A 24,975-nucleotide genomic window follows, 5' to 3' on the forward strand; every position below is an offset into this window, starting at 1 on the left:
GACTTCCTTTTCTACCTCTGGTATTACTATTTTGGTAATTATTTTCGATATTCGATATATGTTTGTTATTTTGTGATAAAATTATTTGAATGCATTTAATATTCCATTTTCATAGTTCCAACAAGATCCAGTGAAAAATTCTATCAATATTTAATTTAAATCAAAATTATAACAGCAGAATCCATCTAAATTTAATTTAATTAATGAAAGGTCTTGTTTGAGGCAATAACTTATTACAACTGTTGTCGCTGTTAAGGCGAAATTACAGACGGCAGCGACGGTCGTCTAATTTTTTTAAAAAAATTTATTGAGTTTTCTCAATTTTAAAATTATTTTTAAAAATTTTATAAAGCAAAGTTACATGTGTAGATATTATTTTTTAATTTTGATATTATTTTGAAAATCTCATAAAGTGGATAGATAAAAGTGTTAAATCACCTATCGTATGTGATTGAAAATGTAATTTTGCTTTAATGTTAATATTGAAAAATCTATAATAGTAATACCGGGCTCTTATGACATGATCATCGTACTTTTAGTCGACTCAAATCTTACGAAATTAAATCCAGACCCTTAAAACTGAATTTGCACTGTCAATTTTACAGGGGAGCCTAATGTGATTAATCCAATTAGAGTGCCACTGTAAATAGTTTTTAATTCAATTTTTCTCTTTATCTTCATTTTAATTATTAATAAATTAAATTTTTAAATAATGCAGTTGATTGTTTCACCAAAAATAATGAAAATTGAGTTCACAATTCAACAAAAAGAAAATGCTGATTTTTTACCCTAAGAGGAAATACATGAAAGCAATCCATTAAATTTCAATAAGAAAAGAATAATGTACATACATGTTTGTGAAATATTTATTTTTGAAAATTAATTTTAACCCCTGTATCTTTTATTTTCTTAAAGTTTTGCCCCAATTTGGTCAAAAGTAAGTAGGGTGAGTGCGGCGCAGGAAATTGCGCCGATTTGCTGTTGGCGCATAAAACTCTTCAAAAGCCTCTTTCTTCACTCGCTTCTGTCCCCTTAATTTGCTGATTCCAATTTATTTTTTATTTTTTTTCCATAGTTATATAGAGGTAGTGTCGGTCGCACACTCGACACGCATCTTCAAATTCTCATAATGTATAAAATTATAAATATTTATTAATTTTTATAAAATTGAGTTTCCTAAATATCCTAAGCATTGTATTTATCATAACTAAATTAATAATATACTGAAATGAAATAAAACTATATATGAGGAAACCAAAAATTGGAGATAAATTCAATTATTATTATTAAATACAATAGATTTTAAAGAAAAAGGACAAACGATCATTGTCATAAACTGTTAATTATGATTAATCCATAATTAGTATCTATAAACTTTAGGCTATGGCTTCATTAGCCCACAACTTTTGGTCCCTTAAAATTAAAGATAATCATAATAATTAGGACGTTTTTGCAGTTCATTTTTAGAAATAAATACTTGTTGGCTAATTGAACTACAATTAGTATTAAATAATAGCTCTCAAGAATAATTTATTAGGCCATGAATTTAAATTTTCGTGTGTAGATATTTATCTTATTTTGTTAGAGTTTATTATAATATAATAAAAGATTTTAACTACAAATGAATCAAATAGAACTCAGGAACTAACTGGACTGGACTCGACGTTAGTCGGCCACCAACTTACAAACAAAAAGAGAGTATATTATGTTCAAGTATTCTATGTTCTGGAACATGACGGACAGCTCACCCGGTCAAGACATTGTAATTAATTGTAGGAAGAGGTTTTTCATGAGACAACATAAAATAAAAACATGGAAGCAGCTCGCCCGTGTCAGAGTTCCAGACCTACCTAGCTATCAATCAACCCACCCTTCAATTTTTGCACAATTTTATAATTTGGATGGGTCGAAAACAACACATGTATGATTGCCTGGGAATGTGTGGTAATTATACATTTTTCAACACTTTTTTATTTTATTTTATTTCCATTTGATATTTCCTCACCATTCATTAATTATTACTATTATTATATAAAATATATATTTGTAATTAATCATTTATATCACCGGGGAATGCGGAAGATATTAAGGAGATAATATTGATGTAACGCTTATTTTGTGGAAATAATTGACCGTCCGACTTGTGAGGTCTAACTGCGACGTTGATAGATCAACGATCAATATATCTTCTAAAACTTTCTCCCAAGGAACAAAATTGTCTAATGGAGTATGGACTTATGATTTTCAAGAAAGCTACAAAAGCGTTTTTTTCCCCCTCTTTAATATCTTATATGTGGATTTTAAAAAATATATCAAAATATAAGGTTATTGATCATCGCATATTAAAATTTTGAAAACTACAAAAGAAACTTCATTATTACACCTTTTAACCCCTTTAGCTAGACGACAGTCGATTAATAACATTTTTTGCTTATCTTTCGTTACTTATTGATTGAAAAAAAAGAAAAAAAGAGTAATAAATGTGGGTACTTGTGAAATATTTCTTTTTATAATTAAAAATGATTGGGGGGGGGGGGTGTAGAATCAAATTTTATATAAATAGAGCAAAGTGTATAGATTTGGATTGGATCAAAGATATGCGTTATTGTAGGTGGTGGGAGTCAGCAAGATTGCATATGGAGGTTTAGGGCACGTGACGACATCTAGCATTCATGTTAGATATGCTGGAAGAGCATATGCTACCACATGCACTCTCCTATTTTCTGTTCTTGAAATGCCCACTTCACCAATCATAATTTTCTATACGTACAATGTGAATTTATTTTTATTTTTTTCCTCTCTCCTTTTCTAAAAAAAAAAAAAACTTACGAAGACAAACAAAAATTATATTACTCAAGTAGGTAAAAAGAACTTCATACTCCACATGCAAATTTATAACAAGCCTACGCTAGAGTACCACTTAGATGGTATGTATACAATATATTAGATTCGTACTTATAAGTATTTTTATTTTATTTAAATTCAACGAAATCTCAAAATACTCATACATGCAGTCCGCCCTGAGACATTTATACATATTCATGTGTACGTATTCACACATGCACACCCTAACCTGTAGATATACATTTTTGTATATGATTTGATGAACTACTACTAACTTTTGTAAACTTTAGGCTTATTATATATTTATATTAATTATTCAAATATTTGGTATGTAAGGCTCTGATTGTAGCATAGTGGACCAGCGAAGTCTTCACAGTTGCAACTCTTGTTTTCATTCACTAAAAAAAATGTTTATTATCAATTTATATAAAAATAAGGATATATATATATATATGAGTAGTTAGTGGAGGGAAGGAAAGGGAAACTGAATAATTGAAGAAGCCTTGGAGAAAGAGAAGAAATTGCAGAGAACAGCACAGCACACGGAGTAGAGATGAGAGAAGTGCTCCAACTCCAAGTGGGGCATTAATTCCTTGGCAGACCTCTGCCCCAAAAATTACACTCCTATTATTATTTTGTACAGAAACAATTTTACTCTCAAATCCATCTCGACTGTCGGCAGAGAAAGATTTAAGGCTGCGATTCTCTCTGTATTTTTATTTAAATGAAAAGAAAATTTGAGATGAAATGAATTTTTTTTAATATGTGAAATAAAATATTAATAATGAATGTATGATGAAGGATGTGATGTATAAAATGTATTGAATAAGATAAAAGATGTAATGATTATTAATTTGGTATGTTCTTCTATAGAAAAATTATAAATACGTTTCTATCTAACAACGAGTACATTTTATTGATTTTCTTTAGGTATTATTAAAATACATATACAATTTACGGTTTTAGGGGATTTTGATTTCACATCAATGTCTTGGATTGATGTGTATGTAAAAAGCTTACACAAATAACTGAATAGAAAGTTGAAGATAATGCAGGAAAGCATTCTTCAATATTTATAAAATAACTTTTTTTAGTCCCTTGATTGAAAAGTTCATCTTTAATGCAAATGCAAATGAAGAACAACCCTCTTGCTTCTTCGAAATCATCAGTTACAGGTTGGAACAATATCCACAATCACATGTTACAAAAGAATGCTTCACAACAAGCCATGAATCCTAGCAGCAGGGGTTAAGCACATGTTTTTTTCTCTCCCAACCTAGGAACAAAAATCTCAAGTATTTTAACTAACCATTGGTCCAGACACAAAAACACCTAGACCGTTATCTACTGTCAGCAGTCTTGAGTTAGTTTAGTCCTAGTAGTCTCAAGTTACATTATGGGCTACCCATAAATAAGGATGATGCAAGAATGTGTGGTGCTGCTGCTAGCTGTGTCAACAACTTGGGAGTATCGTGCCAAACAAACCAAATCCTGCGATTGCAAAGAAGATGGCTTGAGGAAAGAGGTAGATGTAATAATGGTCTGGTCCGTAGAAGATACCGTAGCATCCACAGGCGAAAAGGAACACTGCGATTATCAGCTCCTGTACTAGTATTCTGGAGAATCACAAACATTCTACAGTTGTCAGGTTAAGTCATCATTGAACTACAAAACACAGATTATTACACAGACACCTACTAAGGTTTGGACATATCTCTCGACTTCGAAAATACACACTGAAATCTCATGCACTCATATTTTATTTTATTTTACAATCTAGTGCTTAGCAGAGTGTCTATAATTTAAAACACAACTGTAGCAAGTGCAGTGTGAGAGATCTTTTTGTTATACGTCCAAACCTCAGGAGGTAAGATCAGAGAATGGTAGTGAGAGTGCACCTCTCTCTGAAACGGTTGTGTCTTCGGGGCTCCTTTGGAGTGGTTGGTTCCTCATTGGACTTGTTCTTGAGGGCATCTCCGAGTTTTTCAGTGACGACCCATTCATTGGCCCTCTTGGCCTCAAACAGGCCGACAAACAAAGCTTTCATCTTATGAAACGACATTATGTTCTCAAAAAGCACCCAAGGAACAGCCAAATGGATTGACCTGAAAAGTTGTCAAAAAATTCTCGTACAATCATAGTCATACCGATACATGTCAAGATTCAAGAATTAGACAGGAAAAGTGTTAGCTTCTGCTAAGCATTAAAGTTGTACTGGACCTTGGAGTTGCGACGATTGTGTTTATGGTGGCGATAATAAAAGTAGCCACAATGGCTCCCCATTTGGGAATATCAACTTCAGGCATCAGACTTACCAATGGCAGCACCATACAGTAAAAGAAGAAAGTGAACATAGTGCCCACGATCTTCCGTATAAAGAAGAAGTGATATATTATATAGAACTTCGTCCAGATAGATACTTCCTGCCAAGACACAGACAACTGTGTGAGAATTTCTCAGCTATTTTTCTCAGATTGTTAAGCTAAACTTAGCACCACGCAAACCTTGTTTTTGGCAATTTCCGTCACCATCTTCCTGAATAAGTTTGCTGGACCGCAGGACCAGCGGTGCTGCTGAGAGCGGAAGGCTTTGAAAGTACTCGGAAGTTCACTTTTCACCTTTGGAGACACAAACATCCGTCATGAAAAGCCTCAAATGCTCAGCAAGTAAACCGGCAAGAACCTAGAATCATGCATGTACCTCAATGTCTCCTACGAAAACAAACTTCCAGCCCTTGAGTCCAGCTCGAACAGCAAGATCCATGTCCTCTACAGTGGTTCGATCATTCCAGCCTCCTGCCCCATCAATTGCAGATATTCTCCATATTCCACCACTTCCTGAGACAGTGATAGTTTGTTATTGCTAATTTAACTGATTAGTCTAAAAGGGCGAATGGAAAAAATCAATATAGTACTTAGGTAAACTGAGATAATTAATAAAAGAAACTAAATCATCCCAAACATATTAGTCTTAGAATGTCAATCTTACTAGTTGGAAATTGTCATAGACTCACAGTATTACAAGTTAGAATGTCAATCAACAGCTTCGTCTTAATTGTGTGGATAGATTGAAGTTACCATTAAAGCTGAAGAAGGAATGAATGGATGATCCTCCTTCTTGCTCAATCACAAACTGGTAGTCCAGAGACATTTCTTGCATTCTTGTCAAGAAGCATTCATCTGCATTCACTGCAAAAATTAACCACTGATAAGCACTAATATTACAAAAAACCTCAGCAACTGTCCCAATATCAGTACTGCAAAAGCATTCATGGTCTCTTCTTGTTATAGCTTGTGCATTTCTGTTTGTTAATCTATCTCGATTGCCAACTAAATTTCCTCCTAAGCCAATTCAACATTTGCTGACGTATGTTTTCTTATACTTCTTTGTAAAGACTGCCAAACACCTTAATTTTTGTAGAGCATGCATGACATGAAGAAACCACTATGTCAAATAATTTAATAAAAAACTAATCAAGTACTTAGTATATATAACAGTAATTTCACAATGGATCATGCAGTCTCTTCGATACCAATGCTGTGAACAAATAAACAAGTGTACACAAGCAATATGATTGTGTCTAGTAAAATTCTCATGTTAAATATGTTGAACAAGGGAAAAGTGAGGGTAGTTGTGGATAGGAATGACCGGCTTACCAAACCTCCAGCGAGCCTGTACAAGGCCGATTTCTGGGTTGTGTATGAGAAAAGGGATAGCTCGGCGGAGAAAGTCCGGTTCCGGTTGGAAATCGGCATCAAAGATGGCCACATACTCACATTCTTTGACATAGTCATGTTTCAAGCCTTCTTTAAGTGCTCCAGCCTTGTAGCCCACCCTTGTTGCTCTAATTTGGTATCTTATGTTAATGCCTTCGTTTGCCCACTTCATACATTCTTTCTCAATCTTATCCTGCAATCTTTGTATTTATTAATGACAGGACCAAAAAGACAACTAGTCATGCAACCCATGTCACATGTTATAGTACTTTGGAATATAGAATAAACAAAAGCAACATACGAAAAAGTCCATACATATATATATATATATATGTATATGCATATGCAGACGTGATTTAAATGATATACTCTTCAAGATAAGATTTACAGGCTAACACCCCGTAAAGATGTCATTTTTTCTAAAAGACAGCTATGAGTATTCAACAGGCTGGAATTGGGGTGGAACAATGAAGCCCATCTTAGAAGGAAAGAATAGTTTTAGCAATATCCCAAGTTGAAAACTCGAAAGATTCATGGTAAAAGAAAGAGAAAAGACAGGTTTTTGATAATCAAAATGATGGTAGAAACAGATTGAAAGAGTCTGTAAAATTTGTGGAATACACATACCTTGATAACAAGGTCAGTGGAATCATCCAATACTTGAACCACAAACCTGTCAGCAGGCCATGAGAGGTTACACGCTGCGCCAATGGAGATCTTGTAAACCTGCAATCCCCTCAGCAAAAATTGTCCCATTTTTTCTCACACAAACCCGTGTGTGTGTGTGTGTAAAACAAATCCAAGCACAAAAACTAAAAAATTTAACCTCTATTTCATTGTAAATAGGTATCTGAACAAGGACCATGGGGAAATCTACACAGGCATTCTCCAAGTCGTCTTTCATGGACTCCCATTTGTACCTTTTCCCCGGCCTTTTCCGGAATATCTTGGCAAGAGCAGCAAGAAACATCATGTGAACCCACTCAACAAACAACAAGAACGACAATACCAAGCAAATGTACAGAGCAAACCTCAGCACTGGGACAACAAAAAAGCCTTTTACTATCTCCCAAACAGGCCCTATTTTCCCTTTAATGTCAGCCGTCGAGCCCACGACCCACTCTATTACAACACTCTTCGCCGAGACCAAATCCATTTTCTCTTTACAAAAGATCAAGAAACAGGGGATGCTCTTGTTCCCATCCTCCATATGGATGCTCCACTCTCCACGTTCCATATTCCAACTCAGTTTTCCAAGAAACCCAAAGATCCTAACACCCTTTTTCCCCTTCTTTTTCCTATCTCAGCTCAATCAATTCCAAGAATTGAGCTTCACAGCATAGATTATAAGTTCAACTAACTCTTCCTCTGTTCTTTCCCTTCACGCTCAACTCTCTCTGCCTTTTCAGCTTGACCCAAACCACCTCTTGTTTCTTGCTGATGCATAGGAGAGGCCGAGGAGCCGAGGGAGAGTGAAGGAGACAGGGGAGAGAGATAGAGAAGCAGAGATGATGAAGTTTATATACGGAAGAAGAAATTGTATGTGATTAGGGTCTGTTTGGTGGACTCATGTTTGCCCAGTGTTCTCAACTACCCACTTCCTGGGGTCCATGTGGACGCTTTTTGGTGGTGTTTTGAGATTTGGATTGTTTCTCTGCATTCTGGTCCTCCCAAGATATTGTCGAAATACCGCATCATTTATCGTCTGTCTGACGCCCACTTCAATTTTCAGATCCAAATGTCTATATTACAAATATGAGTGTATAATACAATTGGTTGTCAAGAAATTCAATGTGTCTCAAATAAGGTTGTCATAAATTCCATTCCAATATATTATTATTGAAATTATTATTAAATTTAAAAATTAAAGTTGAATTTAATTTAATTATTGTTCTAATTGAATTCAATCAAACTTTAATTAAATCAAACCTGAATTGAAGTTGGAATTTGATATTTTTAAATATAATTTTATTATTTTGTTCTAGTTTGATTTATTAAATTTAGCAAATCGCAAGCAAACAAACTTTTAATAATTTATTTTTCAACCTTATTTCAAAGTATGTTATATTATTAGAAAAAGTTAATTGTATTGAAAATCGAGGTACGTACTAAAAACATGAAATGATAATAAAATATTTTCTTGTTTAGTAAATATACTTTATTGTATTATTTTTCAGTTTAATATTGCAATAATTCCATAAGAAATAATACATCTAAAAATTAAATAAATGAATAAAGGTTTCTATCATCTAAGAAGTGAATATTTAATAACTCGTTGAGGCTCAATCATGCAATAAATATAATTATATTTATCATCCGATAAAATATGCGCGATAAAATTAAAAACAAATTAAAATTTTAGGTGAGATGAGAAGGTGCAAAATTAAGTGGAGTCGTGCACACGACCTCGTAGGCCGGCCATTGTACATGCACATTAAAAAGAAATTTCTATTAAAATTATAATAATATCATTATTATCTTTTTGGAATTAAAAAAGGAGATAAATAAGTCACAACCATGATAATTTTTTAATTTTTTATTTTAGTATATTACCATGTTCACAATTTTAGATTCAGCGTCAATTATGTCTTTGTCTCAACGATAAAGTTGAGGTTTCAATACTATTCATTTAGCAAAGATTTTAGGTTTAAATTTGATGGACATGGGAGTTTTTAATTTATAATTTTTGTTGTTTTAGTATAAAATCATTGATATACTCATTAGGATTTTGAAAATTCTAATGTATTATATGATGTAATTGATTATTTATATTTAAAAAACAGTTAATTATACTTAAATTTTATTTAAAAATAAAAAATTACAATTTTCCCCCAAAAGGAATATTTAGAACACCCTCTATAAGAATTAATTGTTTATAACTATACCCATTCTATTAGACTTTAAACAAAAAATGTTGATCTCGATATGTATAGAGATATATAGAGATATATACACACACATGTAAACTTCTTAAATTACAATTTATTTAACATTTTCTATAAATTATTGACAATATGATTATTTTTTTTAATATTCATAAATAACTACTTTTTATGCAATAACAATCCACACTTTTTTTATCTTATATATATCTCATTTACCCCATCAATATGAGATTAAGTAAAAAAAGCAGGGGTAGATTGAGTAATAATATTGACGTTTTTATGGAGTGTATGTGTACTTTTATAAAAATACAGGTGGTTTGTGTAAATGATGTTGACGTTTCAGGTATACGTGTAATTATTCAAAAGATAGAGATGATTTGTATAAATGATGTTGACGTTTCAGGTATACGTGTAATTATTCAAAAGATAGAGATGATTTGTGTAAACAAACCATAGATCAAGAGTGTAAATATAATTACCCCGAATAATAAAATAGGATAAAAAATTCAATTTATTTGATTGTGTTGGATTTGAATTAGGCATTTACAATCAACAAATAAGTAAGTAGTATGTTTTTTTTATTTTTAATTAGAGATTTAATTATTTAACTTCACATCAACTCAAATCGAACTAATTTAAGTATTGAAAAACAGTATGACAACCCTGTTTCACATTTGGAAATAAATTATATTTGAATGTTCTTGTGCAGCGTAGTATCTTTTCTCTTTAACTAGATTTTTTTTTTTTTAAATGGATTAGGTCCATGATAAAGTGATTTTAAAACTGTACTATCTTTTAATGACCAAATGATATGATTTTTTGCGTGAATTGATGCCCAATTATAGGATTTGTGTGTGAATACATGACACGAGACTAACACAGTGTCATGGGCCTACATTCATTCATAAAGAATCTGTTACTGACTTGATGTCCAGTTATAGGATTTGTGTGTGAGTACATGACATGAGACTAACACAGCATTCCTTCATAAATAATCCGTTACTAAGGAGGAAGGATATCCCACTTTAAGAATACCAAGATTTTTCTCTCAACCAAATATGAGATGGGACTTATGACATTCTCCTCACCCAATCAACACATATCCTCGTGAAGTGTGGACTGCCCTTACTCAATGAATGTGAGATTGAGGAACTCTAACATTTTCTCTCATTCAATCCACGTTGTGTGAGCTCCTTTGACAAACCTAACATAGCGCACCCACACAAGAATTCTCCCTCTAAGCATCGACAAAATCTTGATCTTGTTGTCGATCCACATCCAACCTTAAAAGATCAATTAGACACTTTATAAACACCTTCAGAACTCCTCTCTCAACCAACATAAAATGAACAACTTCTTACATAGGAAGACCACATTGCATTGATTGGACCGGAGAAAACTACAAGACTCGCATCCCATATGTTAAATTAAAAAATAAAAAATAAAAAATCTTAAACTTATATAATTCACATCATCATTACACACAAAACAAGAATATAGTGTATTATCTTCCTCTTTAATAATGAATTAATTGTTGAGCGAGGAATTGCACCTAAGAAAAATAAAACCCATTCAATCCACAAGATGGAATTGATTGAACTACAAAGTAGTTAAAGTAGCATAAACACAAAGACATTATTAATCCTTTTGTACCTCATAATACAAAATATAGCTAAATTAATCATCTGATCAACCAACTTTATATTAATGATCCATGTAGATTATAAAATAATAATATCACCACTTTCAACTTTCAAGTTGCTTATTTTTTATTTTCTTATTTAAAAAAAATAGTAAATTTAACTTGTGATTGATTAACCAAATTTGGTACACCAACCGCCTTCTCAAAAGCAGCCATTCTATTGATAAAAAAATTGAAACAAATTCACAATTATATTGTGGAACATGAAATTTAAAATTCAGAAAATAGTAATATTTCACGTGCTAGCTGATTTTGTTTGTATGCCACAATGCCAAGGTTTGAATGTTAGGGTTAGGCACTCAATTATCAACAAAGAAAATCCCAAAAACAAAAGCATTTATATCCAACTTTACATTCATCATATTCCCTAAGCCCCACTTGCAATAGTTTATTTCATTATTTTTCCACAAACAAACAAAATAATTCCAACATAAGATGTTATTCTGGGGCAGGCGGGTGGGGGATGTATTTCGAATATATGTTGCATTATACGTGGTTTTGTTTTATTGCTTCGAGTAGTTACATCCTTGTAAATAGTTATTATTCAAAATATATATATATAATTTTAATATCGTAATTTAATATACCTTGTAATATTAATATCACAATTCAGAATTTCTTATAATTTAAAAAACTACAATAAAACAGCCTTCGTCTACACATTGATACTATTTTCAAATTGCTACTAAAAGGCCACGTGGGCTCTACATGACCGTTAAGTAGGACTAGGTTGAGAAAAAATAAATAGCAAAAACTTCCTTACAAAAATATATATAGGGCAAAAAACTCCCTTGTAAAAAAGAATAAATTTAATAAAATTGCTGTGTTAGAAAATCTGCATAAAAAATGCTGATACTAAATTTAATAAAATTGTGACACAAACAAAAGGAGTAATTTGCTTTATTCTTACCTGAGAAGGAAACCGGCTTTCCAACTGGATTCAGGAGGAGGCCCAATAAGCGTATCTAAGGCCCATTAAAGAAGTCTAAATTTTTTGCTTCGGCCTTTTGGGTAATTTTGGCCGGGCCAAATTAAATCTTTTCTAGCTGAATTAAAGCTCATGAAATTACTAAAACTAAAAGGATACTCCCAAGTCTTTCTAAAATAAATCAAGGGCAGAACGGTAATTGACCATGCAACATTAAACAACAACACAAACATGTTCATAAACTAGGAAACAACATTCAGTTTTCAACAACAATTGCAGTACATCAAACAGACAATGAAATCCCCAAAATGTGCTCACACACTTGCAGAAAATCCAAATTTAGAACACAACAACAAGCTAATCATCAAGATTCCAAACATAAACAACATACAACAACAATGAGCCATGCATGACCCCTCAAGCAACAAACCTGAGCCACTACCACCAAATCCTCAACTTCCGCTAAGAAGTAAGGTCTTCTTTGCTTTACCTTAAACATGTCTTCATTCCTCGTCTCCAGATTCATCATCATCAGATGTTGCCGCACGGCCAAGATCAAGGGCCTTCCCTTTCTGCATGGCCACTTCATCGGTCACCGGTGGATCATCAGGGAGAACCGGAGGGTCAATTACAAGAGTACCTTTGGCTTTAGCATCAGTTGTTTTGCGCTTCTGATCTGTCTGTGATGGAACTGGAGGGGTGGCCTCTCTATTAGGGTTTGGAGATGCAAAGCGATGTGGCCTTGTGTTCAGTTGATGCCTCAGCTTCTGTCTGAATGTACCAATGATAAGCTGGAAACATAAGACATGTAGGGAATCAGAAATTGAAGAATCAAAAGCCAATGCACATCTTCTAACAAAGAAAACTTTGGTGTCCCATTTGTGAGTTATTTCAACACATGTATTCATTTCAAATTTTAAAAAAATATAATTAATAAATTTATATTTTAAAAGTGGGTCTGTACGCAATAAACACACGAAAGTGAAGCAGTAGTGTTTGACAAGAATGTATAATAGAGTAACATATATGTTGATGCAACGACAACGTCAGAAAATTGTATATTCATCAATTCAAACTATATATTATGTGGCGAGAATTTGATTATCTACAAAATAACTTGAATACATATAAGAATGAGCAAGGACTATATAAATAAAGCATAACATATATAAGCTGCAAAAAGCTCCTAGTCCACCACACAAAAAAGAAGTTGATCATGGCAAAATAGAAACAAAGTGTTAGTACACAAGGAAATTAAGACAAGTTAATTATAGCTCACTTGAGTTGGTCCGGCTGCAATGAGCAAACCAGCTACAGCACCACCGTAGAACCGGCCATCACCATTAGCCAATTGAACACTTAGAAGGCAAATCTTGCCACCCCTTCTTTCGTCATACGTATGAGAGCCGTTGAGGTGTATAATCGTGAAGTTTCCCTGCACACACGTACAACCGGAATACAGAATGGATCAACGTCTAAGCATACAAATACTAATAAGCAATACTTGTATAGATCAATCCAACATGCCTCGTATTTCAGAACACCACCAGGAGAAGCTGGTAGGAAGACCTCTGCAACAGAGATCGTACCAGAAGCCGAAAGGATGCAGATGGAATCAGGAATACTCTGAGAGAAGGACCAGATCTTTTGAACTATGTTCTGCACAGACAACATATATATATATATATATATAAGATGTCATTCTCTTCTTATAATTAATATGTACATTACTTTAATATATACAAACACAACCTTACAAGTATTATTTCACTTGTTTTGCTGATTTTAATCGTTGTTCTCAAGTTATTTGATAAATATATATAATACGCTTGTCGCATAATTAGTGTAAGGTACAACTTTTCGGCAATGAGTAATGTTACCTCTCCTTGTTGAACGGTGATTGTGTGAGGAGTGAAGTTGCTTCCAGCAGTGTCCGCAGCATTAATCCCACCTACGGATCCAATATATATAGATCAGTCAGATTAATTAATGAAATACCAAAATAGGAAAAATTTTAATTTATTTTTTTATATATATTTAGAGGTTAAATTGATATATACATATATATATATATATTATAAATATGTATATTCATAAAAATTGAAATATTATTCAAATTTTTTTTCTGGAGACAAAATAAAATTAATAAAAACAAAAATTTCACTCTTAATTAACAAAAAATTAATAACATTTACTACTAATTAATTAATTACAATTGAATAAAAATAAAAAGAAAAAGAAAATTAAGATTAATTTGATAAAAAATTACCAAAAGAAGCAGCCAGAGTTTGCCACTTGCCGGAGCCCCTAGGGCGGCCTCTTCCCCGCTTCTCCGGAGTGATGGAATATGCCGGCACCGCCATGAACTGTTGTCCCGCGGGCTCCCCCGGCTGCTGTTTTCTTGGGCGCCCTCTCTTTCTCTTGACAGCAAACACGGCCTCTCCGGCGCGTGCGACGCTGACCGCAACCCCTCCTTGTTCATCTCCTCCGTCCTCATTTTCCAACTTCTCCTCATCTTCACTAACCACCACCTCCACATCATCCACACAAAGTTCCAAAACCTCAGTCTCGGCGGTGGCGGCGGCGGCTGCATGCTGGGGGGCGGCGTTTTCGGACTCCATTTTGCTCGCCTGAAAACATGAAAACTGTCAGAGGAAATAAACAAAGAAAAAAGGGCAACATTTGATCTACATATATATATATATATATATAGAGTCATGGAAAGAAGAGAGACGGCGCTGATCTCATGCATGCAAGGGAGGGAAAACTACACACAAACACATACTAATGCGTGTATCGTTCATGTGTATCTGTGTGTGTGTGTCAATGGGGGAGGGGGGGGGGGGGAGGGTGGAGTGGGTGTATAGAGTTCTTACTGAACTTTCAGTAGCAATGAGGAGAAAGAAAATCAAGAAAGAAGAAACGGCTGTTTCTGCTGTAGGTGAGTTTGTTTTATGGGGAAGATTATTTTTTGAAATTCCAGGAATGCCCTTCGAGATTTTATTTTTATTTTCGGGGAATTTTTTCTTGAAATTCATTTTAAACATGGAATTATTACTAATTAGGACACTTAAATCTTTCGAGATTTCAAGAAAGAAAATAGGTAATTTTTTTAGAATAAAAGTATATGGTCCCCAATTAATTATTTAGTAAAAAAATAAGAAACAAAATATACTTTGTTTTGTGGCATTTATTCTTAATTTTTTGTTTCTAATTTGCTACTCTTGTATGTTTTTCTCTCAAATATATGCATACACAAAATATTTAATTTATACATTTATATATATATAATTTATATATATTAATTTTGTATGTACTCACAAACAAAGAGGACAGAATGAGCTGTAATGGATTAATAGAAAAAAGTAATTAAGATTTAAATATCAAATTTCTTTTATTTCTTTTTCAAGCAAGAATTAATTAATTTCATAAATTTTGAACTTTTTTTTACTTTAGATATTATGAATATTATAGCAACCATAAGAAATTATGGTAATTTGAGTTGGATATTTATAATAGTCGAATCGAGTTAGAATGAGGTATTAAATACTGACAGATATTAATATTTTATGAGGAACGCGACAAACTAGGGATAACGTTTTGCTGATTCACGAGTACCTGTATTTAAATTTGAAATCAAATTTATTTATTTGAATTTTTAAAAATCAAATTTCAATATCGCATGTAATAAGTATTATTTATAATTATTAACAAGATATGCATGTAATAAAGAATTAATAAATATCTTAACGGTAAAGAATTTACAATCAAGACGTTGTGAATTTGAATTTTATACATGTCAATTATCTTTCTGGAAACCTACGGTTAAGAGGTGGGCTCCTATTGATGATCAATTCAGCAGGTTTGCCTTTATCGGCCCATGAGTAAGGTATTAGGTCTACAACCCATCTGTTAATTTATATTAATATGGTAGGTCAAAAAATAAGTCGAATCCAATAGGATGGCTCAACGAATAATAGAGATGATACATCATCCACATTTATATTGAGAAACATCATATAAAAAAAACCTTTAACAAACTCCTACTAGATTGATGGCAGGCAGCCTGACAGTAGTAAGTAAAACCTGCAGAACTCGGCTTTATTGCTATTTACTGATTCAAATAGTCATATTTCTTCCCAGATACGTCTAAATCTAGATTCATTTTTTTTCTTAATTAGCTAACTCTTGCAATTTTCCAATAATATATCACAAGTAGCAACCACTTTTGAATTAGTGCTCTCCATCGGCCTATAAATAGAGACATTGTACAACCTTAACGATAATAAGTATCATTCACTCTCATTCTCGCTATTCTCTTGGTTTTCAGCAAGCTTTTCAAATGTTTTTGCACTCCACACAATTATTATCGCTTTATCTCCATATCCCATCACTCTAATCCAATTATTACACCATTATTCTCACATTACTTCAAATTTTTCAATTACTTTATCAGTTAATCAATTATTAATTTAAACATCATAGTGCTAATATCTTTTTTATAAGTTAGTTCTCTTTTGATTTTAAGATTTCATTAAAAATTCATCGATCATTTTGGTGCTACTGAATTTTGACATGCATCATATATATATATATATTAGTGACAGCTATAGTGATAATATTAATATTATCATTAAACATAAGTGTTAATTTGGTGACAATAATTTTGCTTTCTCACATATGATTTTAACTATTTAAAAAGAATTATGTTTGAATTGATGCTACTAATAACTAGTAAAACATATGTATAATATATCATAAATCAATTATAATAACAACTATATTTGTTGTCGATAAATTGTCACTCTTCATTTTAAATCTAACAACAAAATCCAATTTAAATCAATCTAAAAAATCAAGCCAAAACAGCCCAGTACCAATAGGTCGGAAGCAACAAGCTCAACCAACCCAACATTTTCTTCAACCACCAGCATGAAAATAATTACTCAGATCCAATTAAAACCCGTTGAAGGGCAAATCCAATCGAATGAGCTAAGCAGTCGCATTTCACACCTTGGATGACACATCAGCACAAATGCATGTCAGTGGAGACAAATAATCCAGTTGTTGCATGCTGGATAAAGATGACACATAACAACTTCCCTTATTTTCACCTAATAATTCCTTATTGATATGACAAACTCAATTTCTGATAGCGTGGAGCCCATTTGTCACGACAAATTAGAAATCCCAGGTTATCCAAAAATATCTTAAACCACCCTCAAGGCCTTAATCGCCTCCCCATTTCTCTGGTTATGCTCCTATAAATATTGGTTTAAATAAACTAATTGAGATAACAAGTATACAAATTATTTTTAACTTACTTTCAACTCCACTGGACTCTGTCACACAAATTGCAATACACTTATCCGTAACTTTTGCTATTACCATCATCTTCCACACAATCTTCACATGTTCCGTATCAAGATTGTTAGTTCTTACTATTTTGCATACTATTCCTATTTTATTTCTCCAAAAAATTCTTTAATAACTAAAGTATCGGAGTGTTAACTCATATTCTGTAAGTTAATCCTTCAAGAATTTAAGGTACATATAAGACTCTTACATTTTGTGTGGTAATACTGAACTCTGTCCGTAAACATACATATCTATTAATTGTTTATAGTTGTAACTTTATGTATAATTTTTTCGTGACTAACATTATCTTTTAAACAAATGCTATCATTAATAGAATTATGAAAATTATTATTGTGGTAAAATAAATTTATTGTCACTTAATTAGAGGTGCCAACTCCTGGAAGGACTCGGTACAAAATCTGTCGGGGTGGGTCTAATCCAGTAAACCAGGTTTTTTTTTTATTTGTTTATTTGTTCTACAAATATATATATATAAAAGAAAATTTTACATATCAATCACAGATAAAGTTGTTAATGGCCTAACTCAAATATTCAAATCCAAAAAATAAATTCTTAAGTGCAAATAAAATTATTAATAACAAAACAATTCAAACAAATCATATCAATTATACATTACAAATGATTTCTTCATCTTCCTCCTCACTAAGTATTGTGGGAGTCTTGTTCTGTTTATCAATTTTTGAACTAGCACCTAACAATAAATAAATAAAATGGTACAATATTTTGTTAGTATTTATTTTATTAAAAGAAAGTAATATATATATATATATATAATTCTTAGAACCTAGTACGTGCCCGGCCTTTAACTTTATGAACCTATCCATCAGACTTAGCTCTGTCATCCAGGGAAGTCAGTGGCAGTGGCCTCTTATTACCGACATAGAGTACTTGGAGATTACTCACACGCTTCCACCGATTCATGGGGATAATGATCAAATTATTTGGAGATTTGCTTGTGGAATCCCTACGACCTAGGCTCTATACCGATTATTTGATCCACCAGGCCCAGAAGTATGTTGGACTTCACTACTTTTGGACGCTTTAAAGATACCTCGCCACATGTTTATCTTATGGCTTGCTATATTGGAGAAACTACCTACGACGGACAAACCATGGTTATCTCACTTAGGTAGATGTGTATTATGTGATGAGGATAAGGTGGAGAGACACACACCTATTCTTCCAATGTCGATACAGTCGTCAATGCCTTCACTCTATTAGACGAGTTGTACGATTTGCGTGGCCTAATAAAGATTGGACGACAGATGTTGAGTGGGCTGCAAAGAAGTGGAGGGGTAAACATATCGCCAATGTGAACTATCGCGCATTACTGAGTGCGTGTATCTACCATATATGGAGAGAGAGAAATCTTAGGCGATTCAAACATACTGAGCGGAACCCGAATATTGTAGCTAGCTTAATTGTGGAGGATGTTAGACAGCGTATACTTGGCATTACCTTAGCTAGCTCTGTTAGTACACATGCATTTTATAAATTATGACGTATCCCTTGACCTGTCGAGGAAAACACTACTTGATTTATAATTATTGTACTATATCTTTTTCTATGTATGAAAATTACATTTATCGAAAAAAAAACTTATGAACCTAAATCCACCACATTAGGGACGCAGGGATGAGTTCTCATGGATCCGGATCCAATTGTCGCCCCTACACCTAATACACATAATCAATTGTAATATTTAGGTTATCGCTTGCATTTTTATCATTAACACTGTCTCTATTTTTTCTTTTTCTTTGTGGGTAGTTAAGGTAGAATAAATCACCAAAAAAGTTGTGATATTTTTTTAAGAGTAATTAATTGCAAAATCAAGGAAGGGAGTCCTAGTGGAATTAATAAGATCTAAAAACGAACAATACTTTTTACAATGAAAATCCGTATATTCTCATGATTTATCAACCTATTGTATGCACTTAACCAAATAGCTTTGTTTTCAAGGTGCACATGTATTATTCTATCATGAAGATTTATTTGGTATCAAATGTTCAAGAAGACTAAATGAAACAAGAGAAGGTCTCCCTAGAATTAAATTTAGTCACACTCAATTAAATCACATTGCTGAGTACAGAAAAATTCTAATTTGAATCAAATTCTACAGCATCACATGGCTCAGAAATATACTATCAATAAAAATGATAATATACTAACACAAAAATCATATATTCGACTGTAATTTATGTTTCTTTTTAAGTGCTTTATTTTGAAGATACTACTCTGAATGCTAGATAAGAGGACAACTCTGAACTGAAAAACATAAGAAGAAACAATCTACACTCGATGAACAGTCTGTCTCAATTTTGCAGCATCAATGTCCAGCACTCGTTTGTTTATGCTGTTCTTGTTTTCAATGAAATTGTGTCTTATGCTTCTGGGAAGAAAAGTAGCATCCTTGAAATCAATTCTTGTTACGCTATATAAGTGAAAACCAGGGAAAACATGAAGGTTTAGATGTTAAACCTTCTAGCCCAGGATTCAGTCTGGTCAATGAAGCATGCGCTATTTCCCACCTCTGACTGAATGGGAGAAGGTATTTTTATAAATAATTAACTAAGAATCCACCCATGTAGAAAAATCTAGAGAAGATTCTAAGAGGAGAAATTCTAGTCTTGATCATCCAAATGTCCAAAGAGTTTTTGCCAATGAGCTCTCGCTTCCGTTGGGGACCGGAAAGACCATATATGATGCTCGGATTTCTCACGACTCAATAAAATCTCCTGCATTCAGAAGTTCAAAATGTTCTTCAGTTCAGACAAATAATAAAAGCTTCCACATGCAATCTTTAGCAGTCTTGTATCAGGTGAAAAATAGTGCTGGCAACAGGAGGTCAAAAAATGAGAAAACTGAAGGTAGCTACACAGGTCATAATCAATGTACAAGCAAACAGTGATGTCTTAGTCCCTGGAATCACGACCGATGAGATTGGTAATTGTAAAAGATGCGGTATTTCACTGATGAAACAGAATGGTAATGGTTTTGGAGTGTTGCCTTATGATAGAAGAAGAGATTGTCCATGACGATCCATCCAAGCATCAGCTTCAAGAGCCAATGTTTACATATGATTTGAGAGAAGGAATATAGAGAGAATCTAAATGGTCAATGAATTCAACCATGGATAAAATCATGAAAGCTTCAAAAACCAGATAATGCTAACAAATGAAATGAGCTCTGGAAAAATTTCTCCAGCAATTGTATGACAGTACCAGAATATAGGAAAAGAGAATGACAAACTAAAACATTCAAAAGGCTCCATTTTAGTTACTGCACTCATTCGTGCAGAGAATGGGGAAAAGTTGTCTATTTTCCAGAAACCATTCAATGACATAAGACAAACAAGAAGAAGAAACACATCTTTTTTTCTCAAGAGGGTTAGAAGGTCCCAAAAAAATATCCTACAAGCATGGTGATGTCTTCATGGGTGAAATTTTTAAATGATTATCTGAGTCTGACAAAAGTAGCAGGGATTAATTACAAACCAGTTTTGGCTTTCTTGCCATTAATATGCAGAACACAAGAACTCTATCTTCAATCAAATTGATGATGACGCGCTTGGCCTATCAAAAAGTACTTGAAGCATGGTGGTTTCCAGTTGCAAAAAATTTAGAAGTGCGCTTACCCGAGGAATTTGAGGGTGGAGGGAAAGAGGGGGAAGGGGCTGAGGAAATGAATGCACACCTCCCTTTTTGTTTGAGGAAAGACGTAGGGCAAGGAAATTACAAGGTATAAGACAGCCCCTCCTCCCATACAAATTTGAATCCTTCACAAACAGGAGCCAGAGGAGGAACTAATGTATATGCAAAAAAGTGATCCGCCTTGGGCGTTTCTATTTATCTAACAAAGAGAAAGGCCTGTGTTTCCTTCCATCTATGATGTCAAATAATATAGACTGTTGCATATAAACCTTAGTTAGAGGAAGCACTGGAAAGATTGTCCTTTATCTCCGCATGTCCCTCATGATAACAAATGTATTCCAAATCTCATAATTTATTCAACTACTAAATGCAGTGAATGAGATATTATCACCTTCAAGTAAGCATTCAGATATGATTAAATTAACATCTTCATACATTTAATTGAACTTGTCGATATGGAGAAACAGTTCTTTGATCTTTGCCCTTTCCCACCACATCCTCTTTTGTTAGACTAACCCCAGCCACCATGCTATAAGTAAAAATTACAACCTTAACAACGTGTCAGGTTCTGCATATCTGACCAATAAAACCAACACTAAGACACAACACATGTGCTCCATCTCAAATATAATTCAATGTAAACTACAGACCACTAGGGTAAGGTGATGCGGAAAGCAGCAAACGAGAAAGCAGAGTGAACAACCAAATTTTAGAGAAGCACCTCAACTTCAGAAGCTCTTTTCGTTTTGAGAGCCAAACAATCATAAAGTGCACTCCACTTTCCAGAACAATTGTCAAGGGCACCAAGCCGATAGTATTGCTGCATCTGATGGACTGGAGCTGCCACAAAATCAAAATGCATCAAGCTAGTGACCACTCTCACAATATAAGATATTCAAAAAGAAACCTAATATCAAACAGTTGGCGCCCATATCCACAATGAATACGGAATATCTAAATCAAACCAAGATGAATTCTCCTAAAAGCCCATTATGCCTTTCGAAACAAAACAGTAATCGTACTTAACAATCCACCTTCAATGTACAAGTCTTGCCCATCCTGTTCACTAATCTGTCTAAAAGCAACCGTCTAGCCAAGAAAAAATGCATTCTCCGGGTCTCTTTTTTTTTTTTTAAACAAAACTACCACTAGTTTCTGAATCTTCGAAGCTGAATTTTATTGAAACACGTTAAGGTTGCAGCAAAAAGCAACTGAAGATTAACAGCAACAATGCAATCAATTAAGCATTATTCGATATAATAAGGAGAAGAAAGTAAACGTGACTTTAAGACCTACAATAGCAAAACCAGAGCGCGTCAAAGTATTTGGTGCACGACAATCGGCGCCGCGGCCCGGCGTCTTCTTCCTTCCCTGAGCTCATCGTCCTCCGTTTACCTTTGCACCCCCAAAGGTAATGTGAAAGCGGCCAAAAGTGCAAATAACTGATTATTAGTACTTGTAAATTAACTTTTGTAAACCTTATTGTATGAGCTTTATTTATTTAAAAATTACCAAAAAACCCTAATTAAAATTTTCATGAAAAATCACACCCCTATAGTACATGATATTATAAGCTGCAAATTTGCAATTAGCTAATATTAATTATAACTTAATTTATTGTAAGCTTTATTATTTGAAAAAAAAAAATACTCCACCTAACTAAAGTTACATACCAGAAAATAAAAAAAATATTTTGCTATACTAACAAGTCACCCTACCTATTTTTCTCGAGTAAAAATCTCAATTTTTAATAATTATACTAATATCCTCTTAATACTAATTAAATTACATAAATTATTCAAATAATTATATTTACAAACTCATTTTTACAGAAATATAAGCATAATACAATATCATCGATTAGATATGTAAGAGAAATAAAAATATGAACAAAAATAGTGTTTTTTGTAATTTAATCATAAAAGTGCAAATATAATTTATTCCATATTTTGATTGGTGTATGATAATTTTCACTTACCCTAATATTTCACCACTTCCAAGACTTAACAAATTAATCAATAGATTATTTGGGAAAATGAACATTTTTTCTTGAGGTTTGAATATCTAATAAAAAAGCAATGCGATCCTGAAGTTTTAATAAAACAGCAAAGCAACCCCTTAATGCGGGAGCCGTTGAATTTCTTCTTCTTTTTCTTCTTTTTTTTAATATAAATTAATTGTTATGGCCCATCGTTTATATATGTATCTAATATATAATTTTTCCTACTTTAAAATATATTATATATAAAAATAAAATATAATCCGGTATGTTATATTAAGAAAAAAAAGAAATAAAATAATGTATCATTTAAAATTTTAAAAAGCTGAATAAATTAATTATTTTATTATTAATAATTTTTTTTTACAAAAAGTTGGTGCGACAGTATCATTAATCGTCATTTGTGAGTATTAAAAGACTTTTTTTTTGTGAATATATTAATATAGAGTATAGATTACGGGTTGCTATATTTTTTTATAAATTTTTTGTGATTGATAGTGTTTTTAGAGGGGTTAGATTTTACCCCATCTAAAACACAGTGCATAGGTACATGGGGACTTGTTTATGAGAGTGAAGTCCGTGTGAATAATTTGTAATATTAATTATATGGGAGGAGTCTATAGTAACTAGTTTTAATTGGTAAAGTGTGTGTTGGTTTAAGTGTTAATTATATTTTTTTGTCCTCATATAGGCATTAATTCAATTTTGGTCTGTAATAGTTGGCATCTTTTTTATTTTGTCTTTGGATTTTTCATCTTTTTATAAAATTGGTCCAGCCATTAATTTGACAGTACAATTTAACAGCAGGCCTCATGTGAAACATACGTGAAACCAATTTGAGGGAAAAAATAACCACTTTTCTATCACTATAACCCGTAATTGATTTTATAAATAATGAAATGGCTATTTCCTCATTTGGTCGTTTTTTTTTTTTTATGTTGCTTTCCTAATTTGGGTGCATTTCGGCTTTAAAAATAAAGTTGAGTACACCATCTTTTTCCATAAATATACAAAATCATGATTTATTTTCTAGACACCATCTTCTCATAAATTGTTGGGCACCAATTTCTTGTTTCATGCACATCATTGTGTTTGTGTTTATGTTTCATGCACATGTTCAAGATTCAATCGCATTCAATCCTAATATGTATACCTATCAAGCTTGCACCTTTCACAAAAAGACCTTCATACATAATTACATATGATTTCAAAGAAGATTATTTTTACATTAAAAAAAAATCCTAGAGTCCCATGTCTCTTTGAAACTTCAAAAATGTCAATTTTTACTTAAGAGGGGGAAAAAAAAAAAGAACAGGCATTTCTTTCAAATATTTAGTGTGACCTAACCAAGAAAGGCCCCTCCAAGAATACCAAAGATGATACAAATATTGGTATAAATTGCAAGAGCAAGAAAGACATCAAAATCAAAAAGCAGTAAATTATAACTCGATTTTTATTCATATCATCCAACAAGTGTAATTTATCAAATAATTATATGCAATCAACTTACGAGATTCTTTTAAGATCCGCTACTTAATAATAAATTATAAATTTATGATACAACGTTGTGCAATCATAAAACAACTCGATTTCCTTATTCATCATCCTACTGAAAAATTGTAATATATAAAACAACGATGTATAATCAGCTCGTGAAATTTCGAAAATCCTAACAACTCAACAGTAAGCATACGGTTTTATGGTATTATGCAACACTAATAAAAAAATTAATATTATATTATTGTAAATAAGTATCTAAAAACAAAATTAGATTAGAAATTTGGTGAAGAAGTAGGAAAAGAGGTTAAGTGTAGTAAAAATAGCCAAATATCATATATATTTGATGCTCCCAATAATTTAAAAACAATAATA

General features: G+C 32.7%; 3 protein-coding genes across 4 annotated transcripts; all 3 read right to left on the reverse strand.

The window, feature by feature from the left end:
* Positions 1-3,977: 3,977 nt before the first annotated feature.
* On the reverse strand, positions 3,978-8,135 carry LOC105169974 (glucomannan 4-beta-mannosyltransferase 2). Of its 2 annotated transcripts, XM_020696909.2 has the most exons (10): positions 7,592-7,732; positions 7,387-7,506; positions 7,188-7,286; positions 6,501-6,753; positions 5,922-6,032; positions 5,545-5,681; positions 5,349-5,462; positions 5,065-5,267; positions 4,743-4,949; positions 3,978-4,460 (listed from the first exon to the last, which is right to left on the reverse strand). In XM_020696909.2, the coding sequence occupies exons 2-10, from the start codon at positions 7,462-7,464 to the stop codon at positions 4,298-4,300; spliced, it is 1,365 nt and encodes a 454-aa protein (XP_020552568.1). In that variant the 5' UTR covers positions 7,465-7,506; positions 7,592-7,732; the 3' UTR covers positions 3,978-4,297. The 2 variants fall into 2 exon arrangements, with proteins under 2 accessions (XP_020552568.1, XP_011088832.1); XM_011090530.3 differs by having other exon boundaries at positions 7,387-8,135.
* Positions 8,136-12,288: 4,153 nt separating this feature from the next.
* Positions 12,289-14,998, reverse strand: LOC105170224 (AT-hook motif nuclear-localized protein 11). Its single transcript, XM_088885285.1, has 6 exons — positions 14,952-14,998; positions 14,345-14,705; positions 13,956-14,026; positions 13,603-13,734; positions 13,355-13,510; positions 12,289-12,866 (listed from the first exon to the last, which is right to left on the reverse strand). The coding sequence occupies exons 2-6, from the start codon at positions 14,694-14,696 to the stop codon at positions 12,579-12,581; spliced, it is 999 nt and encodes a 332-aa protein (XP_088741411.1). The 5' UTR covers positions 14,697-14,705; positions 14,952-14,998; the 3' UTR covers positions 12,289-12,578.
* A 4,696-nt stretch (positions 14,999-19,694) lies between these two features.
* Positions 19,695-22,561, reverse strand: LOC105169973 (uncharacterized). The gene is made up of 3 exons (XM_011090529.3): positions 22,401-22,561; positions 21,826-21,944; positions 19,695-20,189 (listed from the first exon to the last, which is right to left on the reverse strand). Exons 1-3 carry the CDS (start codon positions 22,483-22,485, stop codon positions 20,076-20,078), a joined length of 318 nt encoding a protein of 105 aa, XP_011088831.1. The 5' UTR covers positions 22,486-22,561; the 3' UTR covers positions 19,695-20,075.
* Between the last annotated feature and the right edge of the window lie 2,414 nt (positions 22,562-24,975).

This window comes from Sesamum indicum, linkage group LG9, assembly GCF_026168435.1.
Source record: "Sesamum indicum cultivar Baizhima isolate 11 linkage group LG9, ASM2616843v1, whole genome shotgun sequence".
In the NCBI taxonomy this organism is placed as follows: domain Eukaryota; kingdom Viridiplantae; phylum Streptophyta; class Magnoliopsida; order Lamiales; family Pedaliaceae; genus Sesamum; species Sesamum indicum.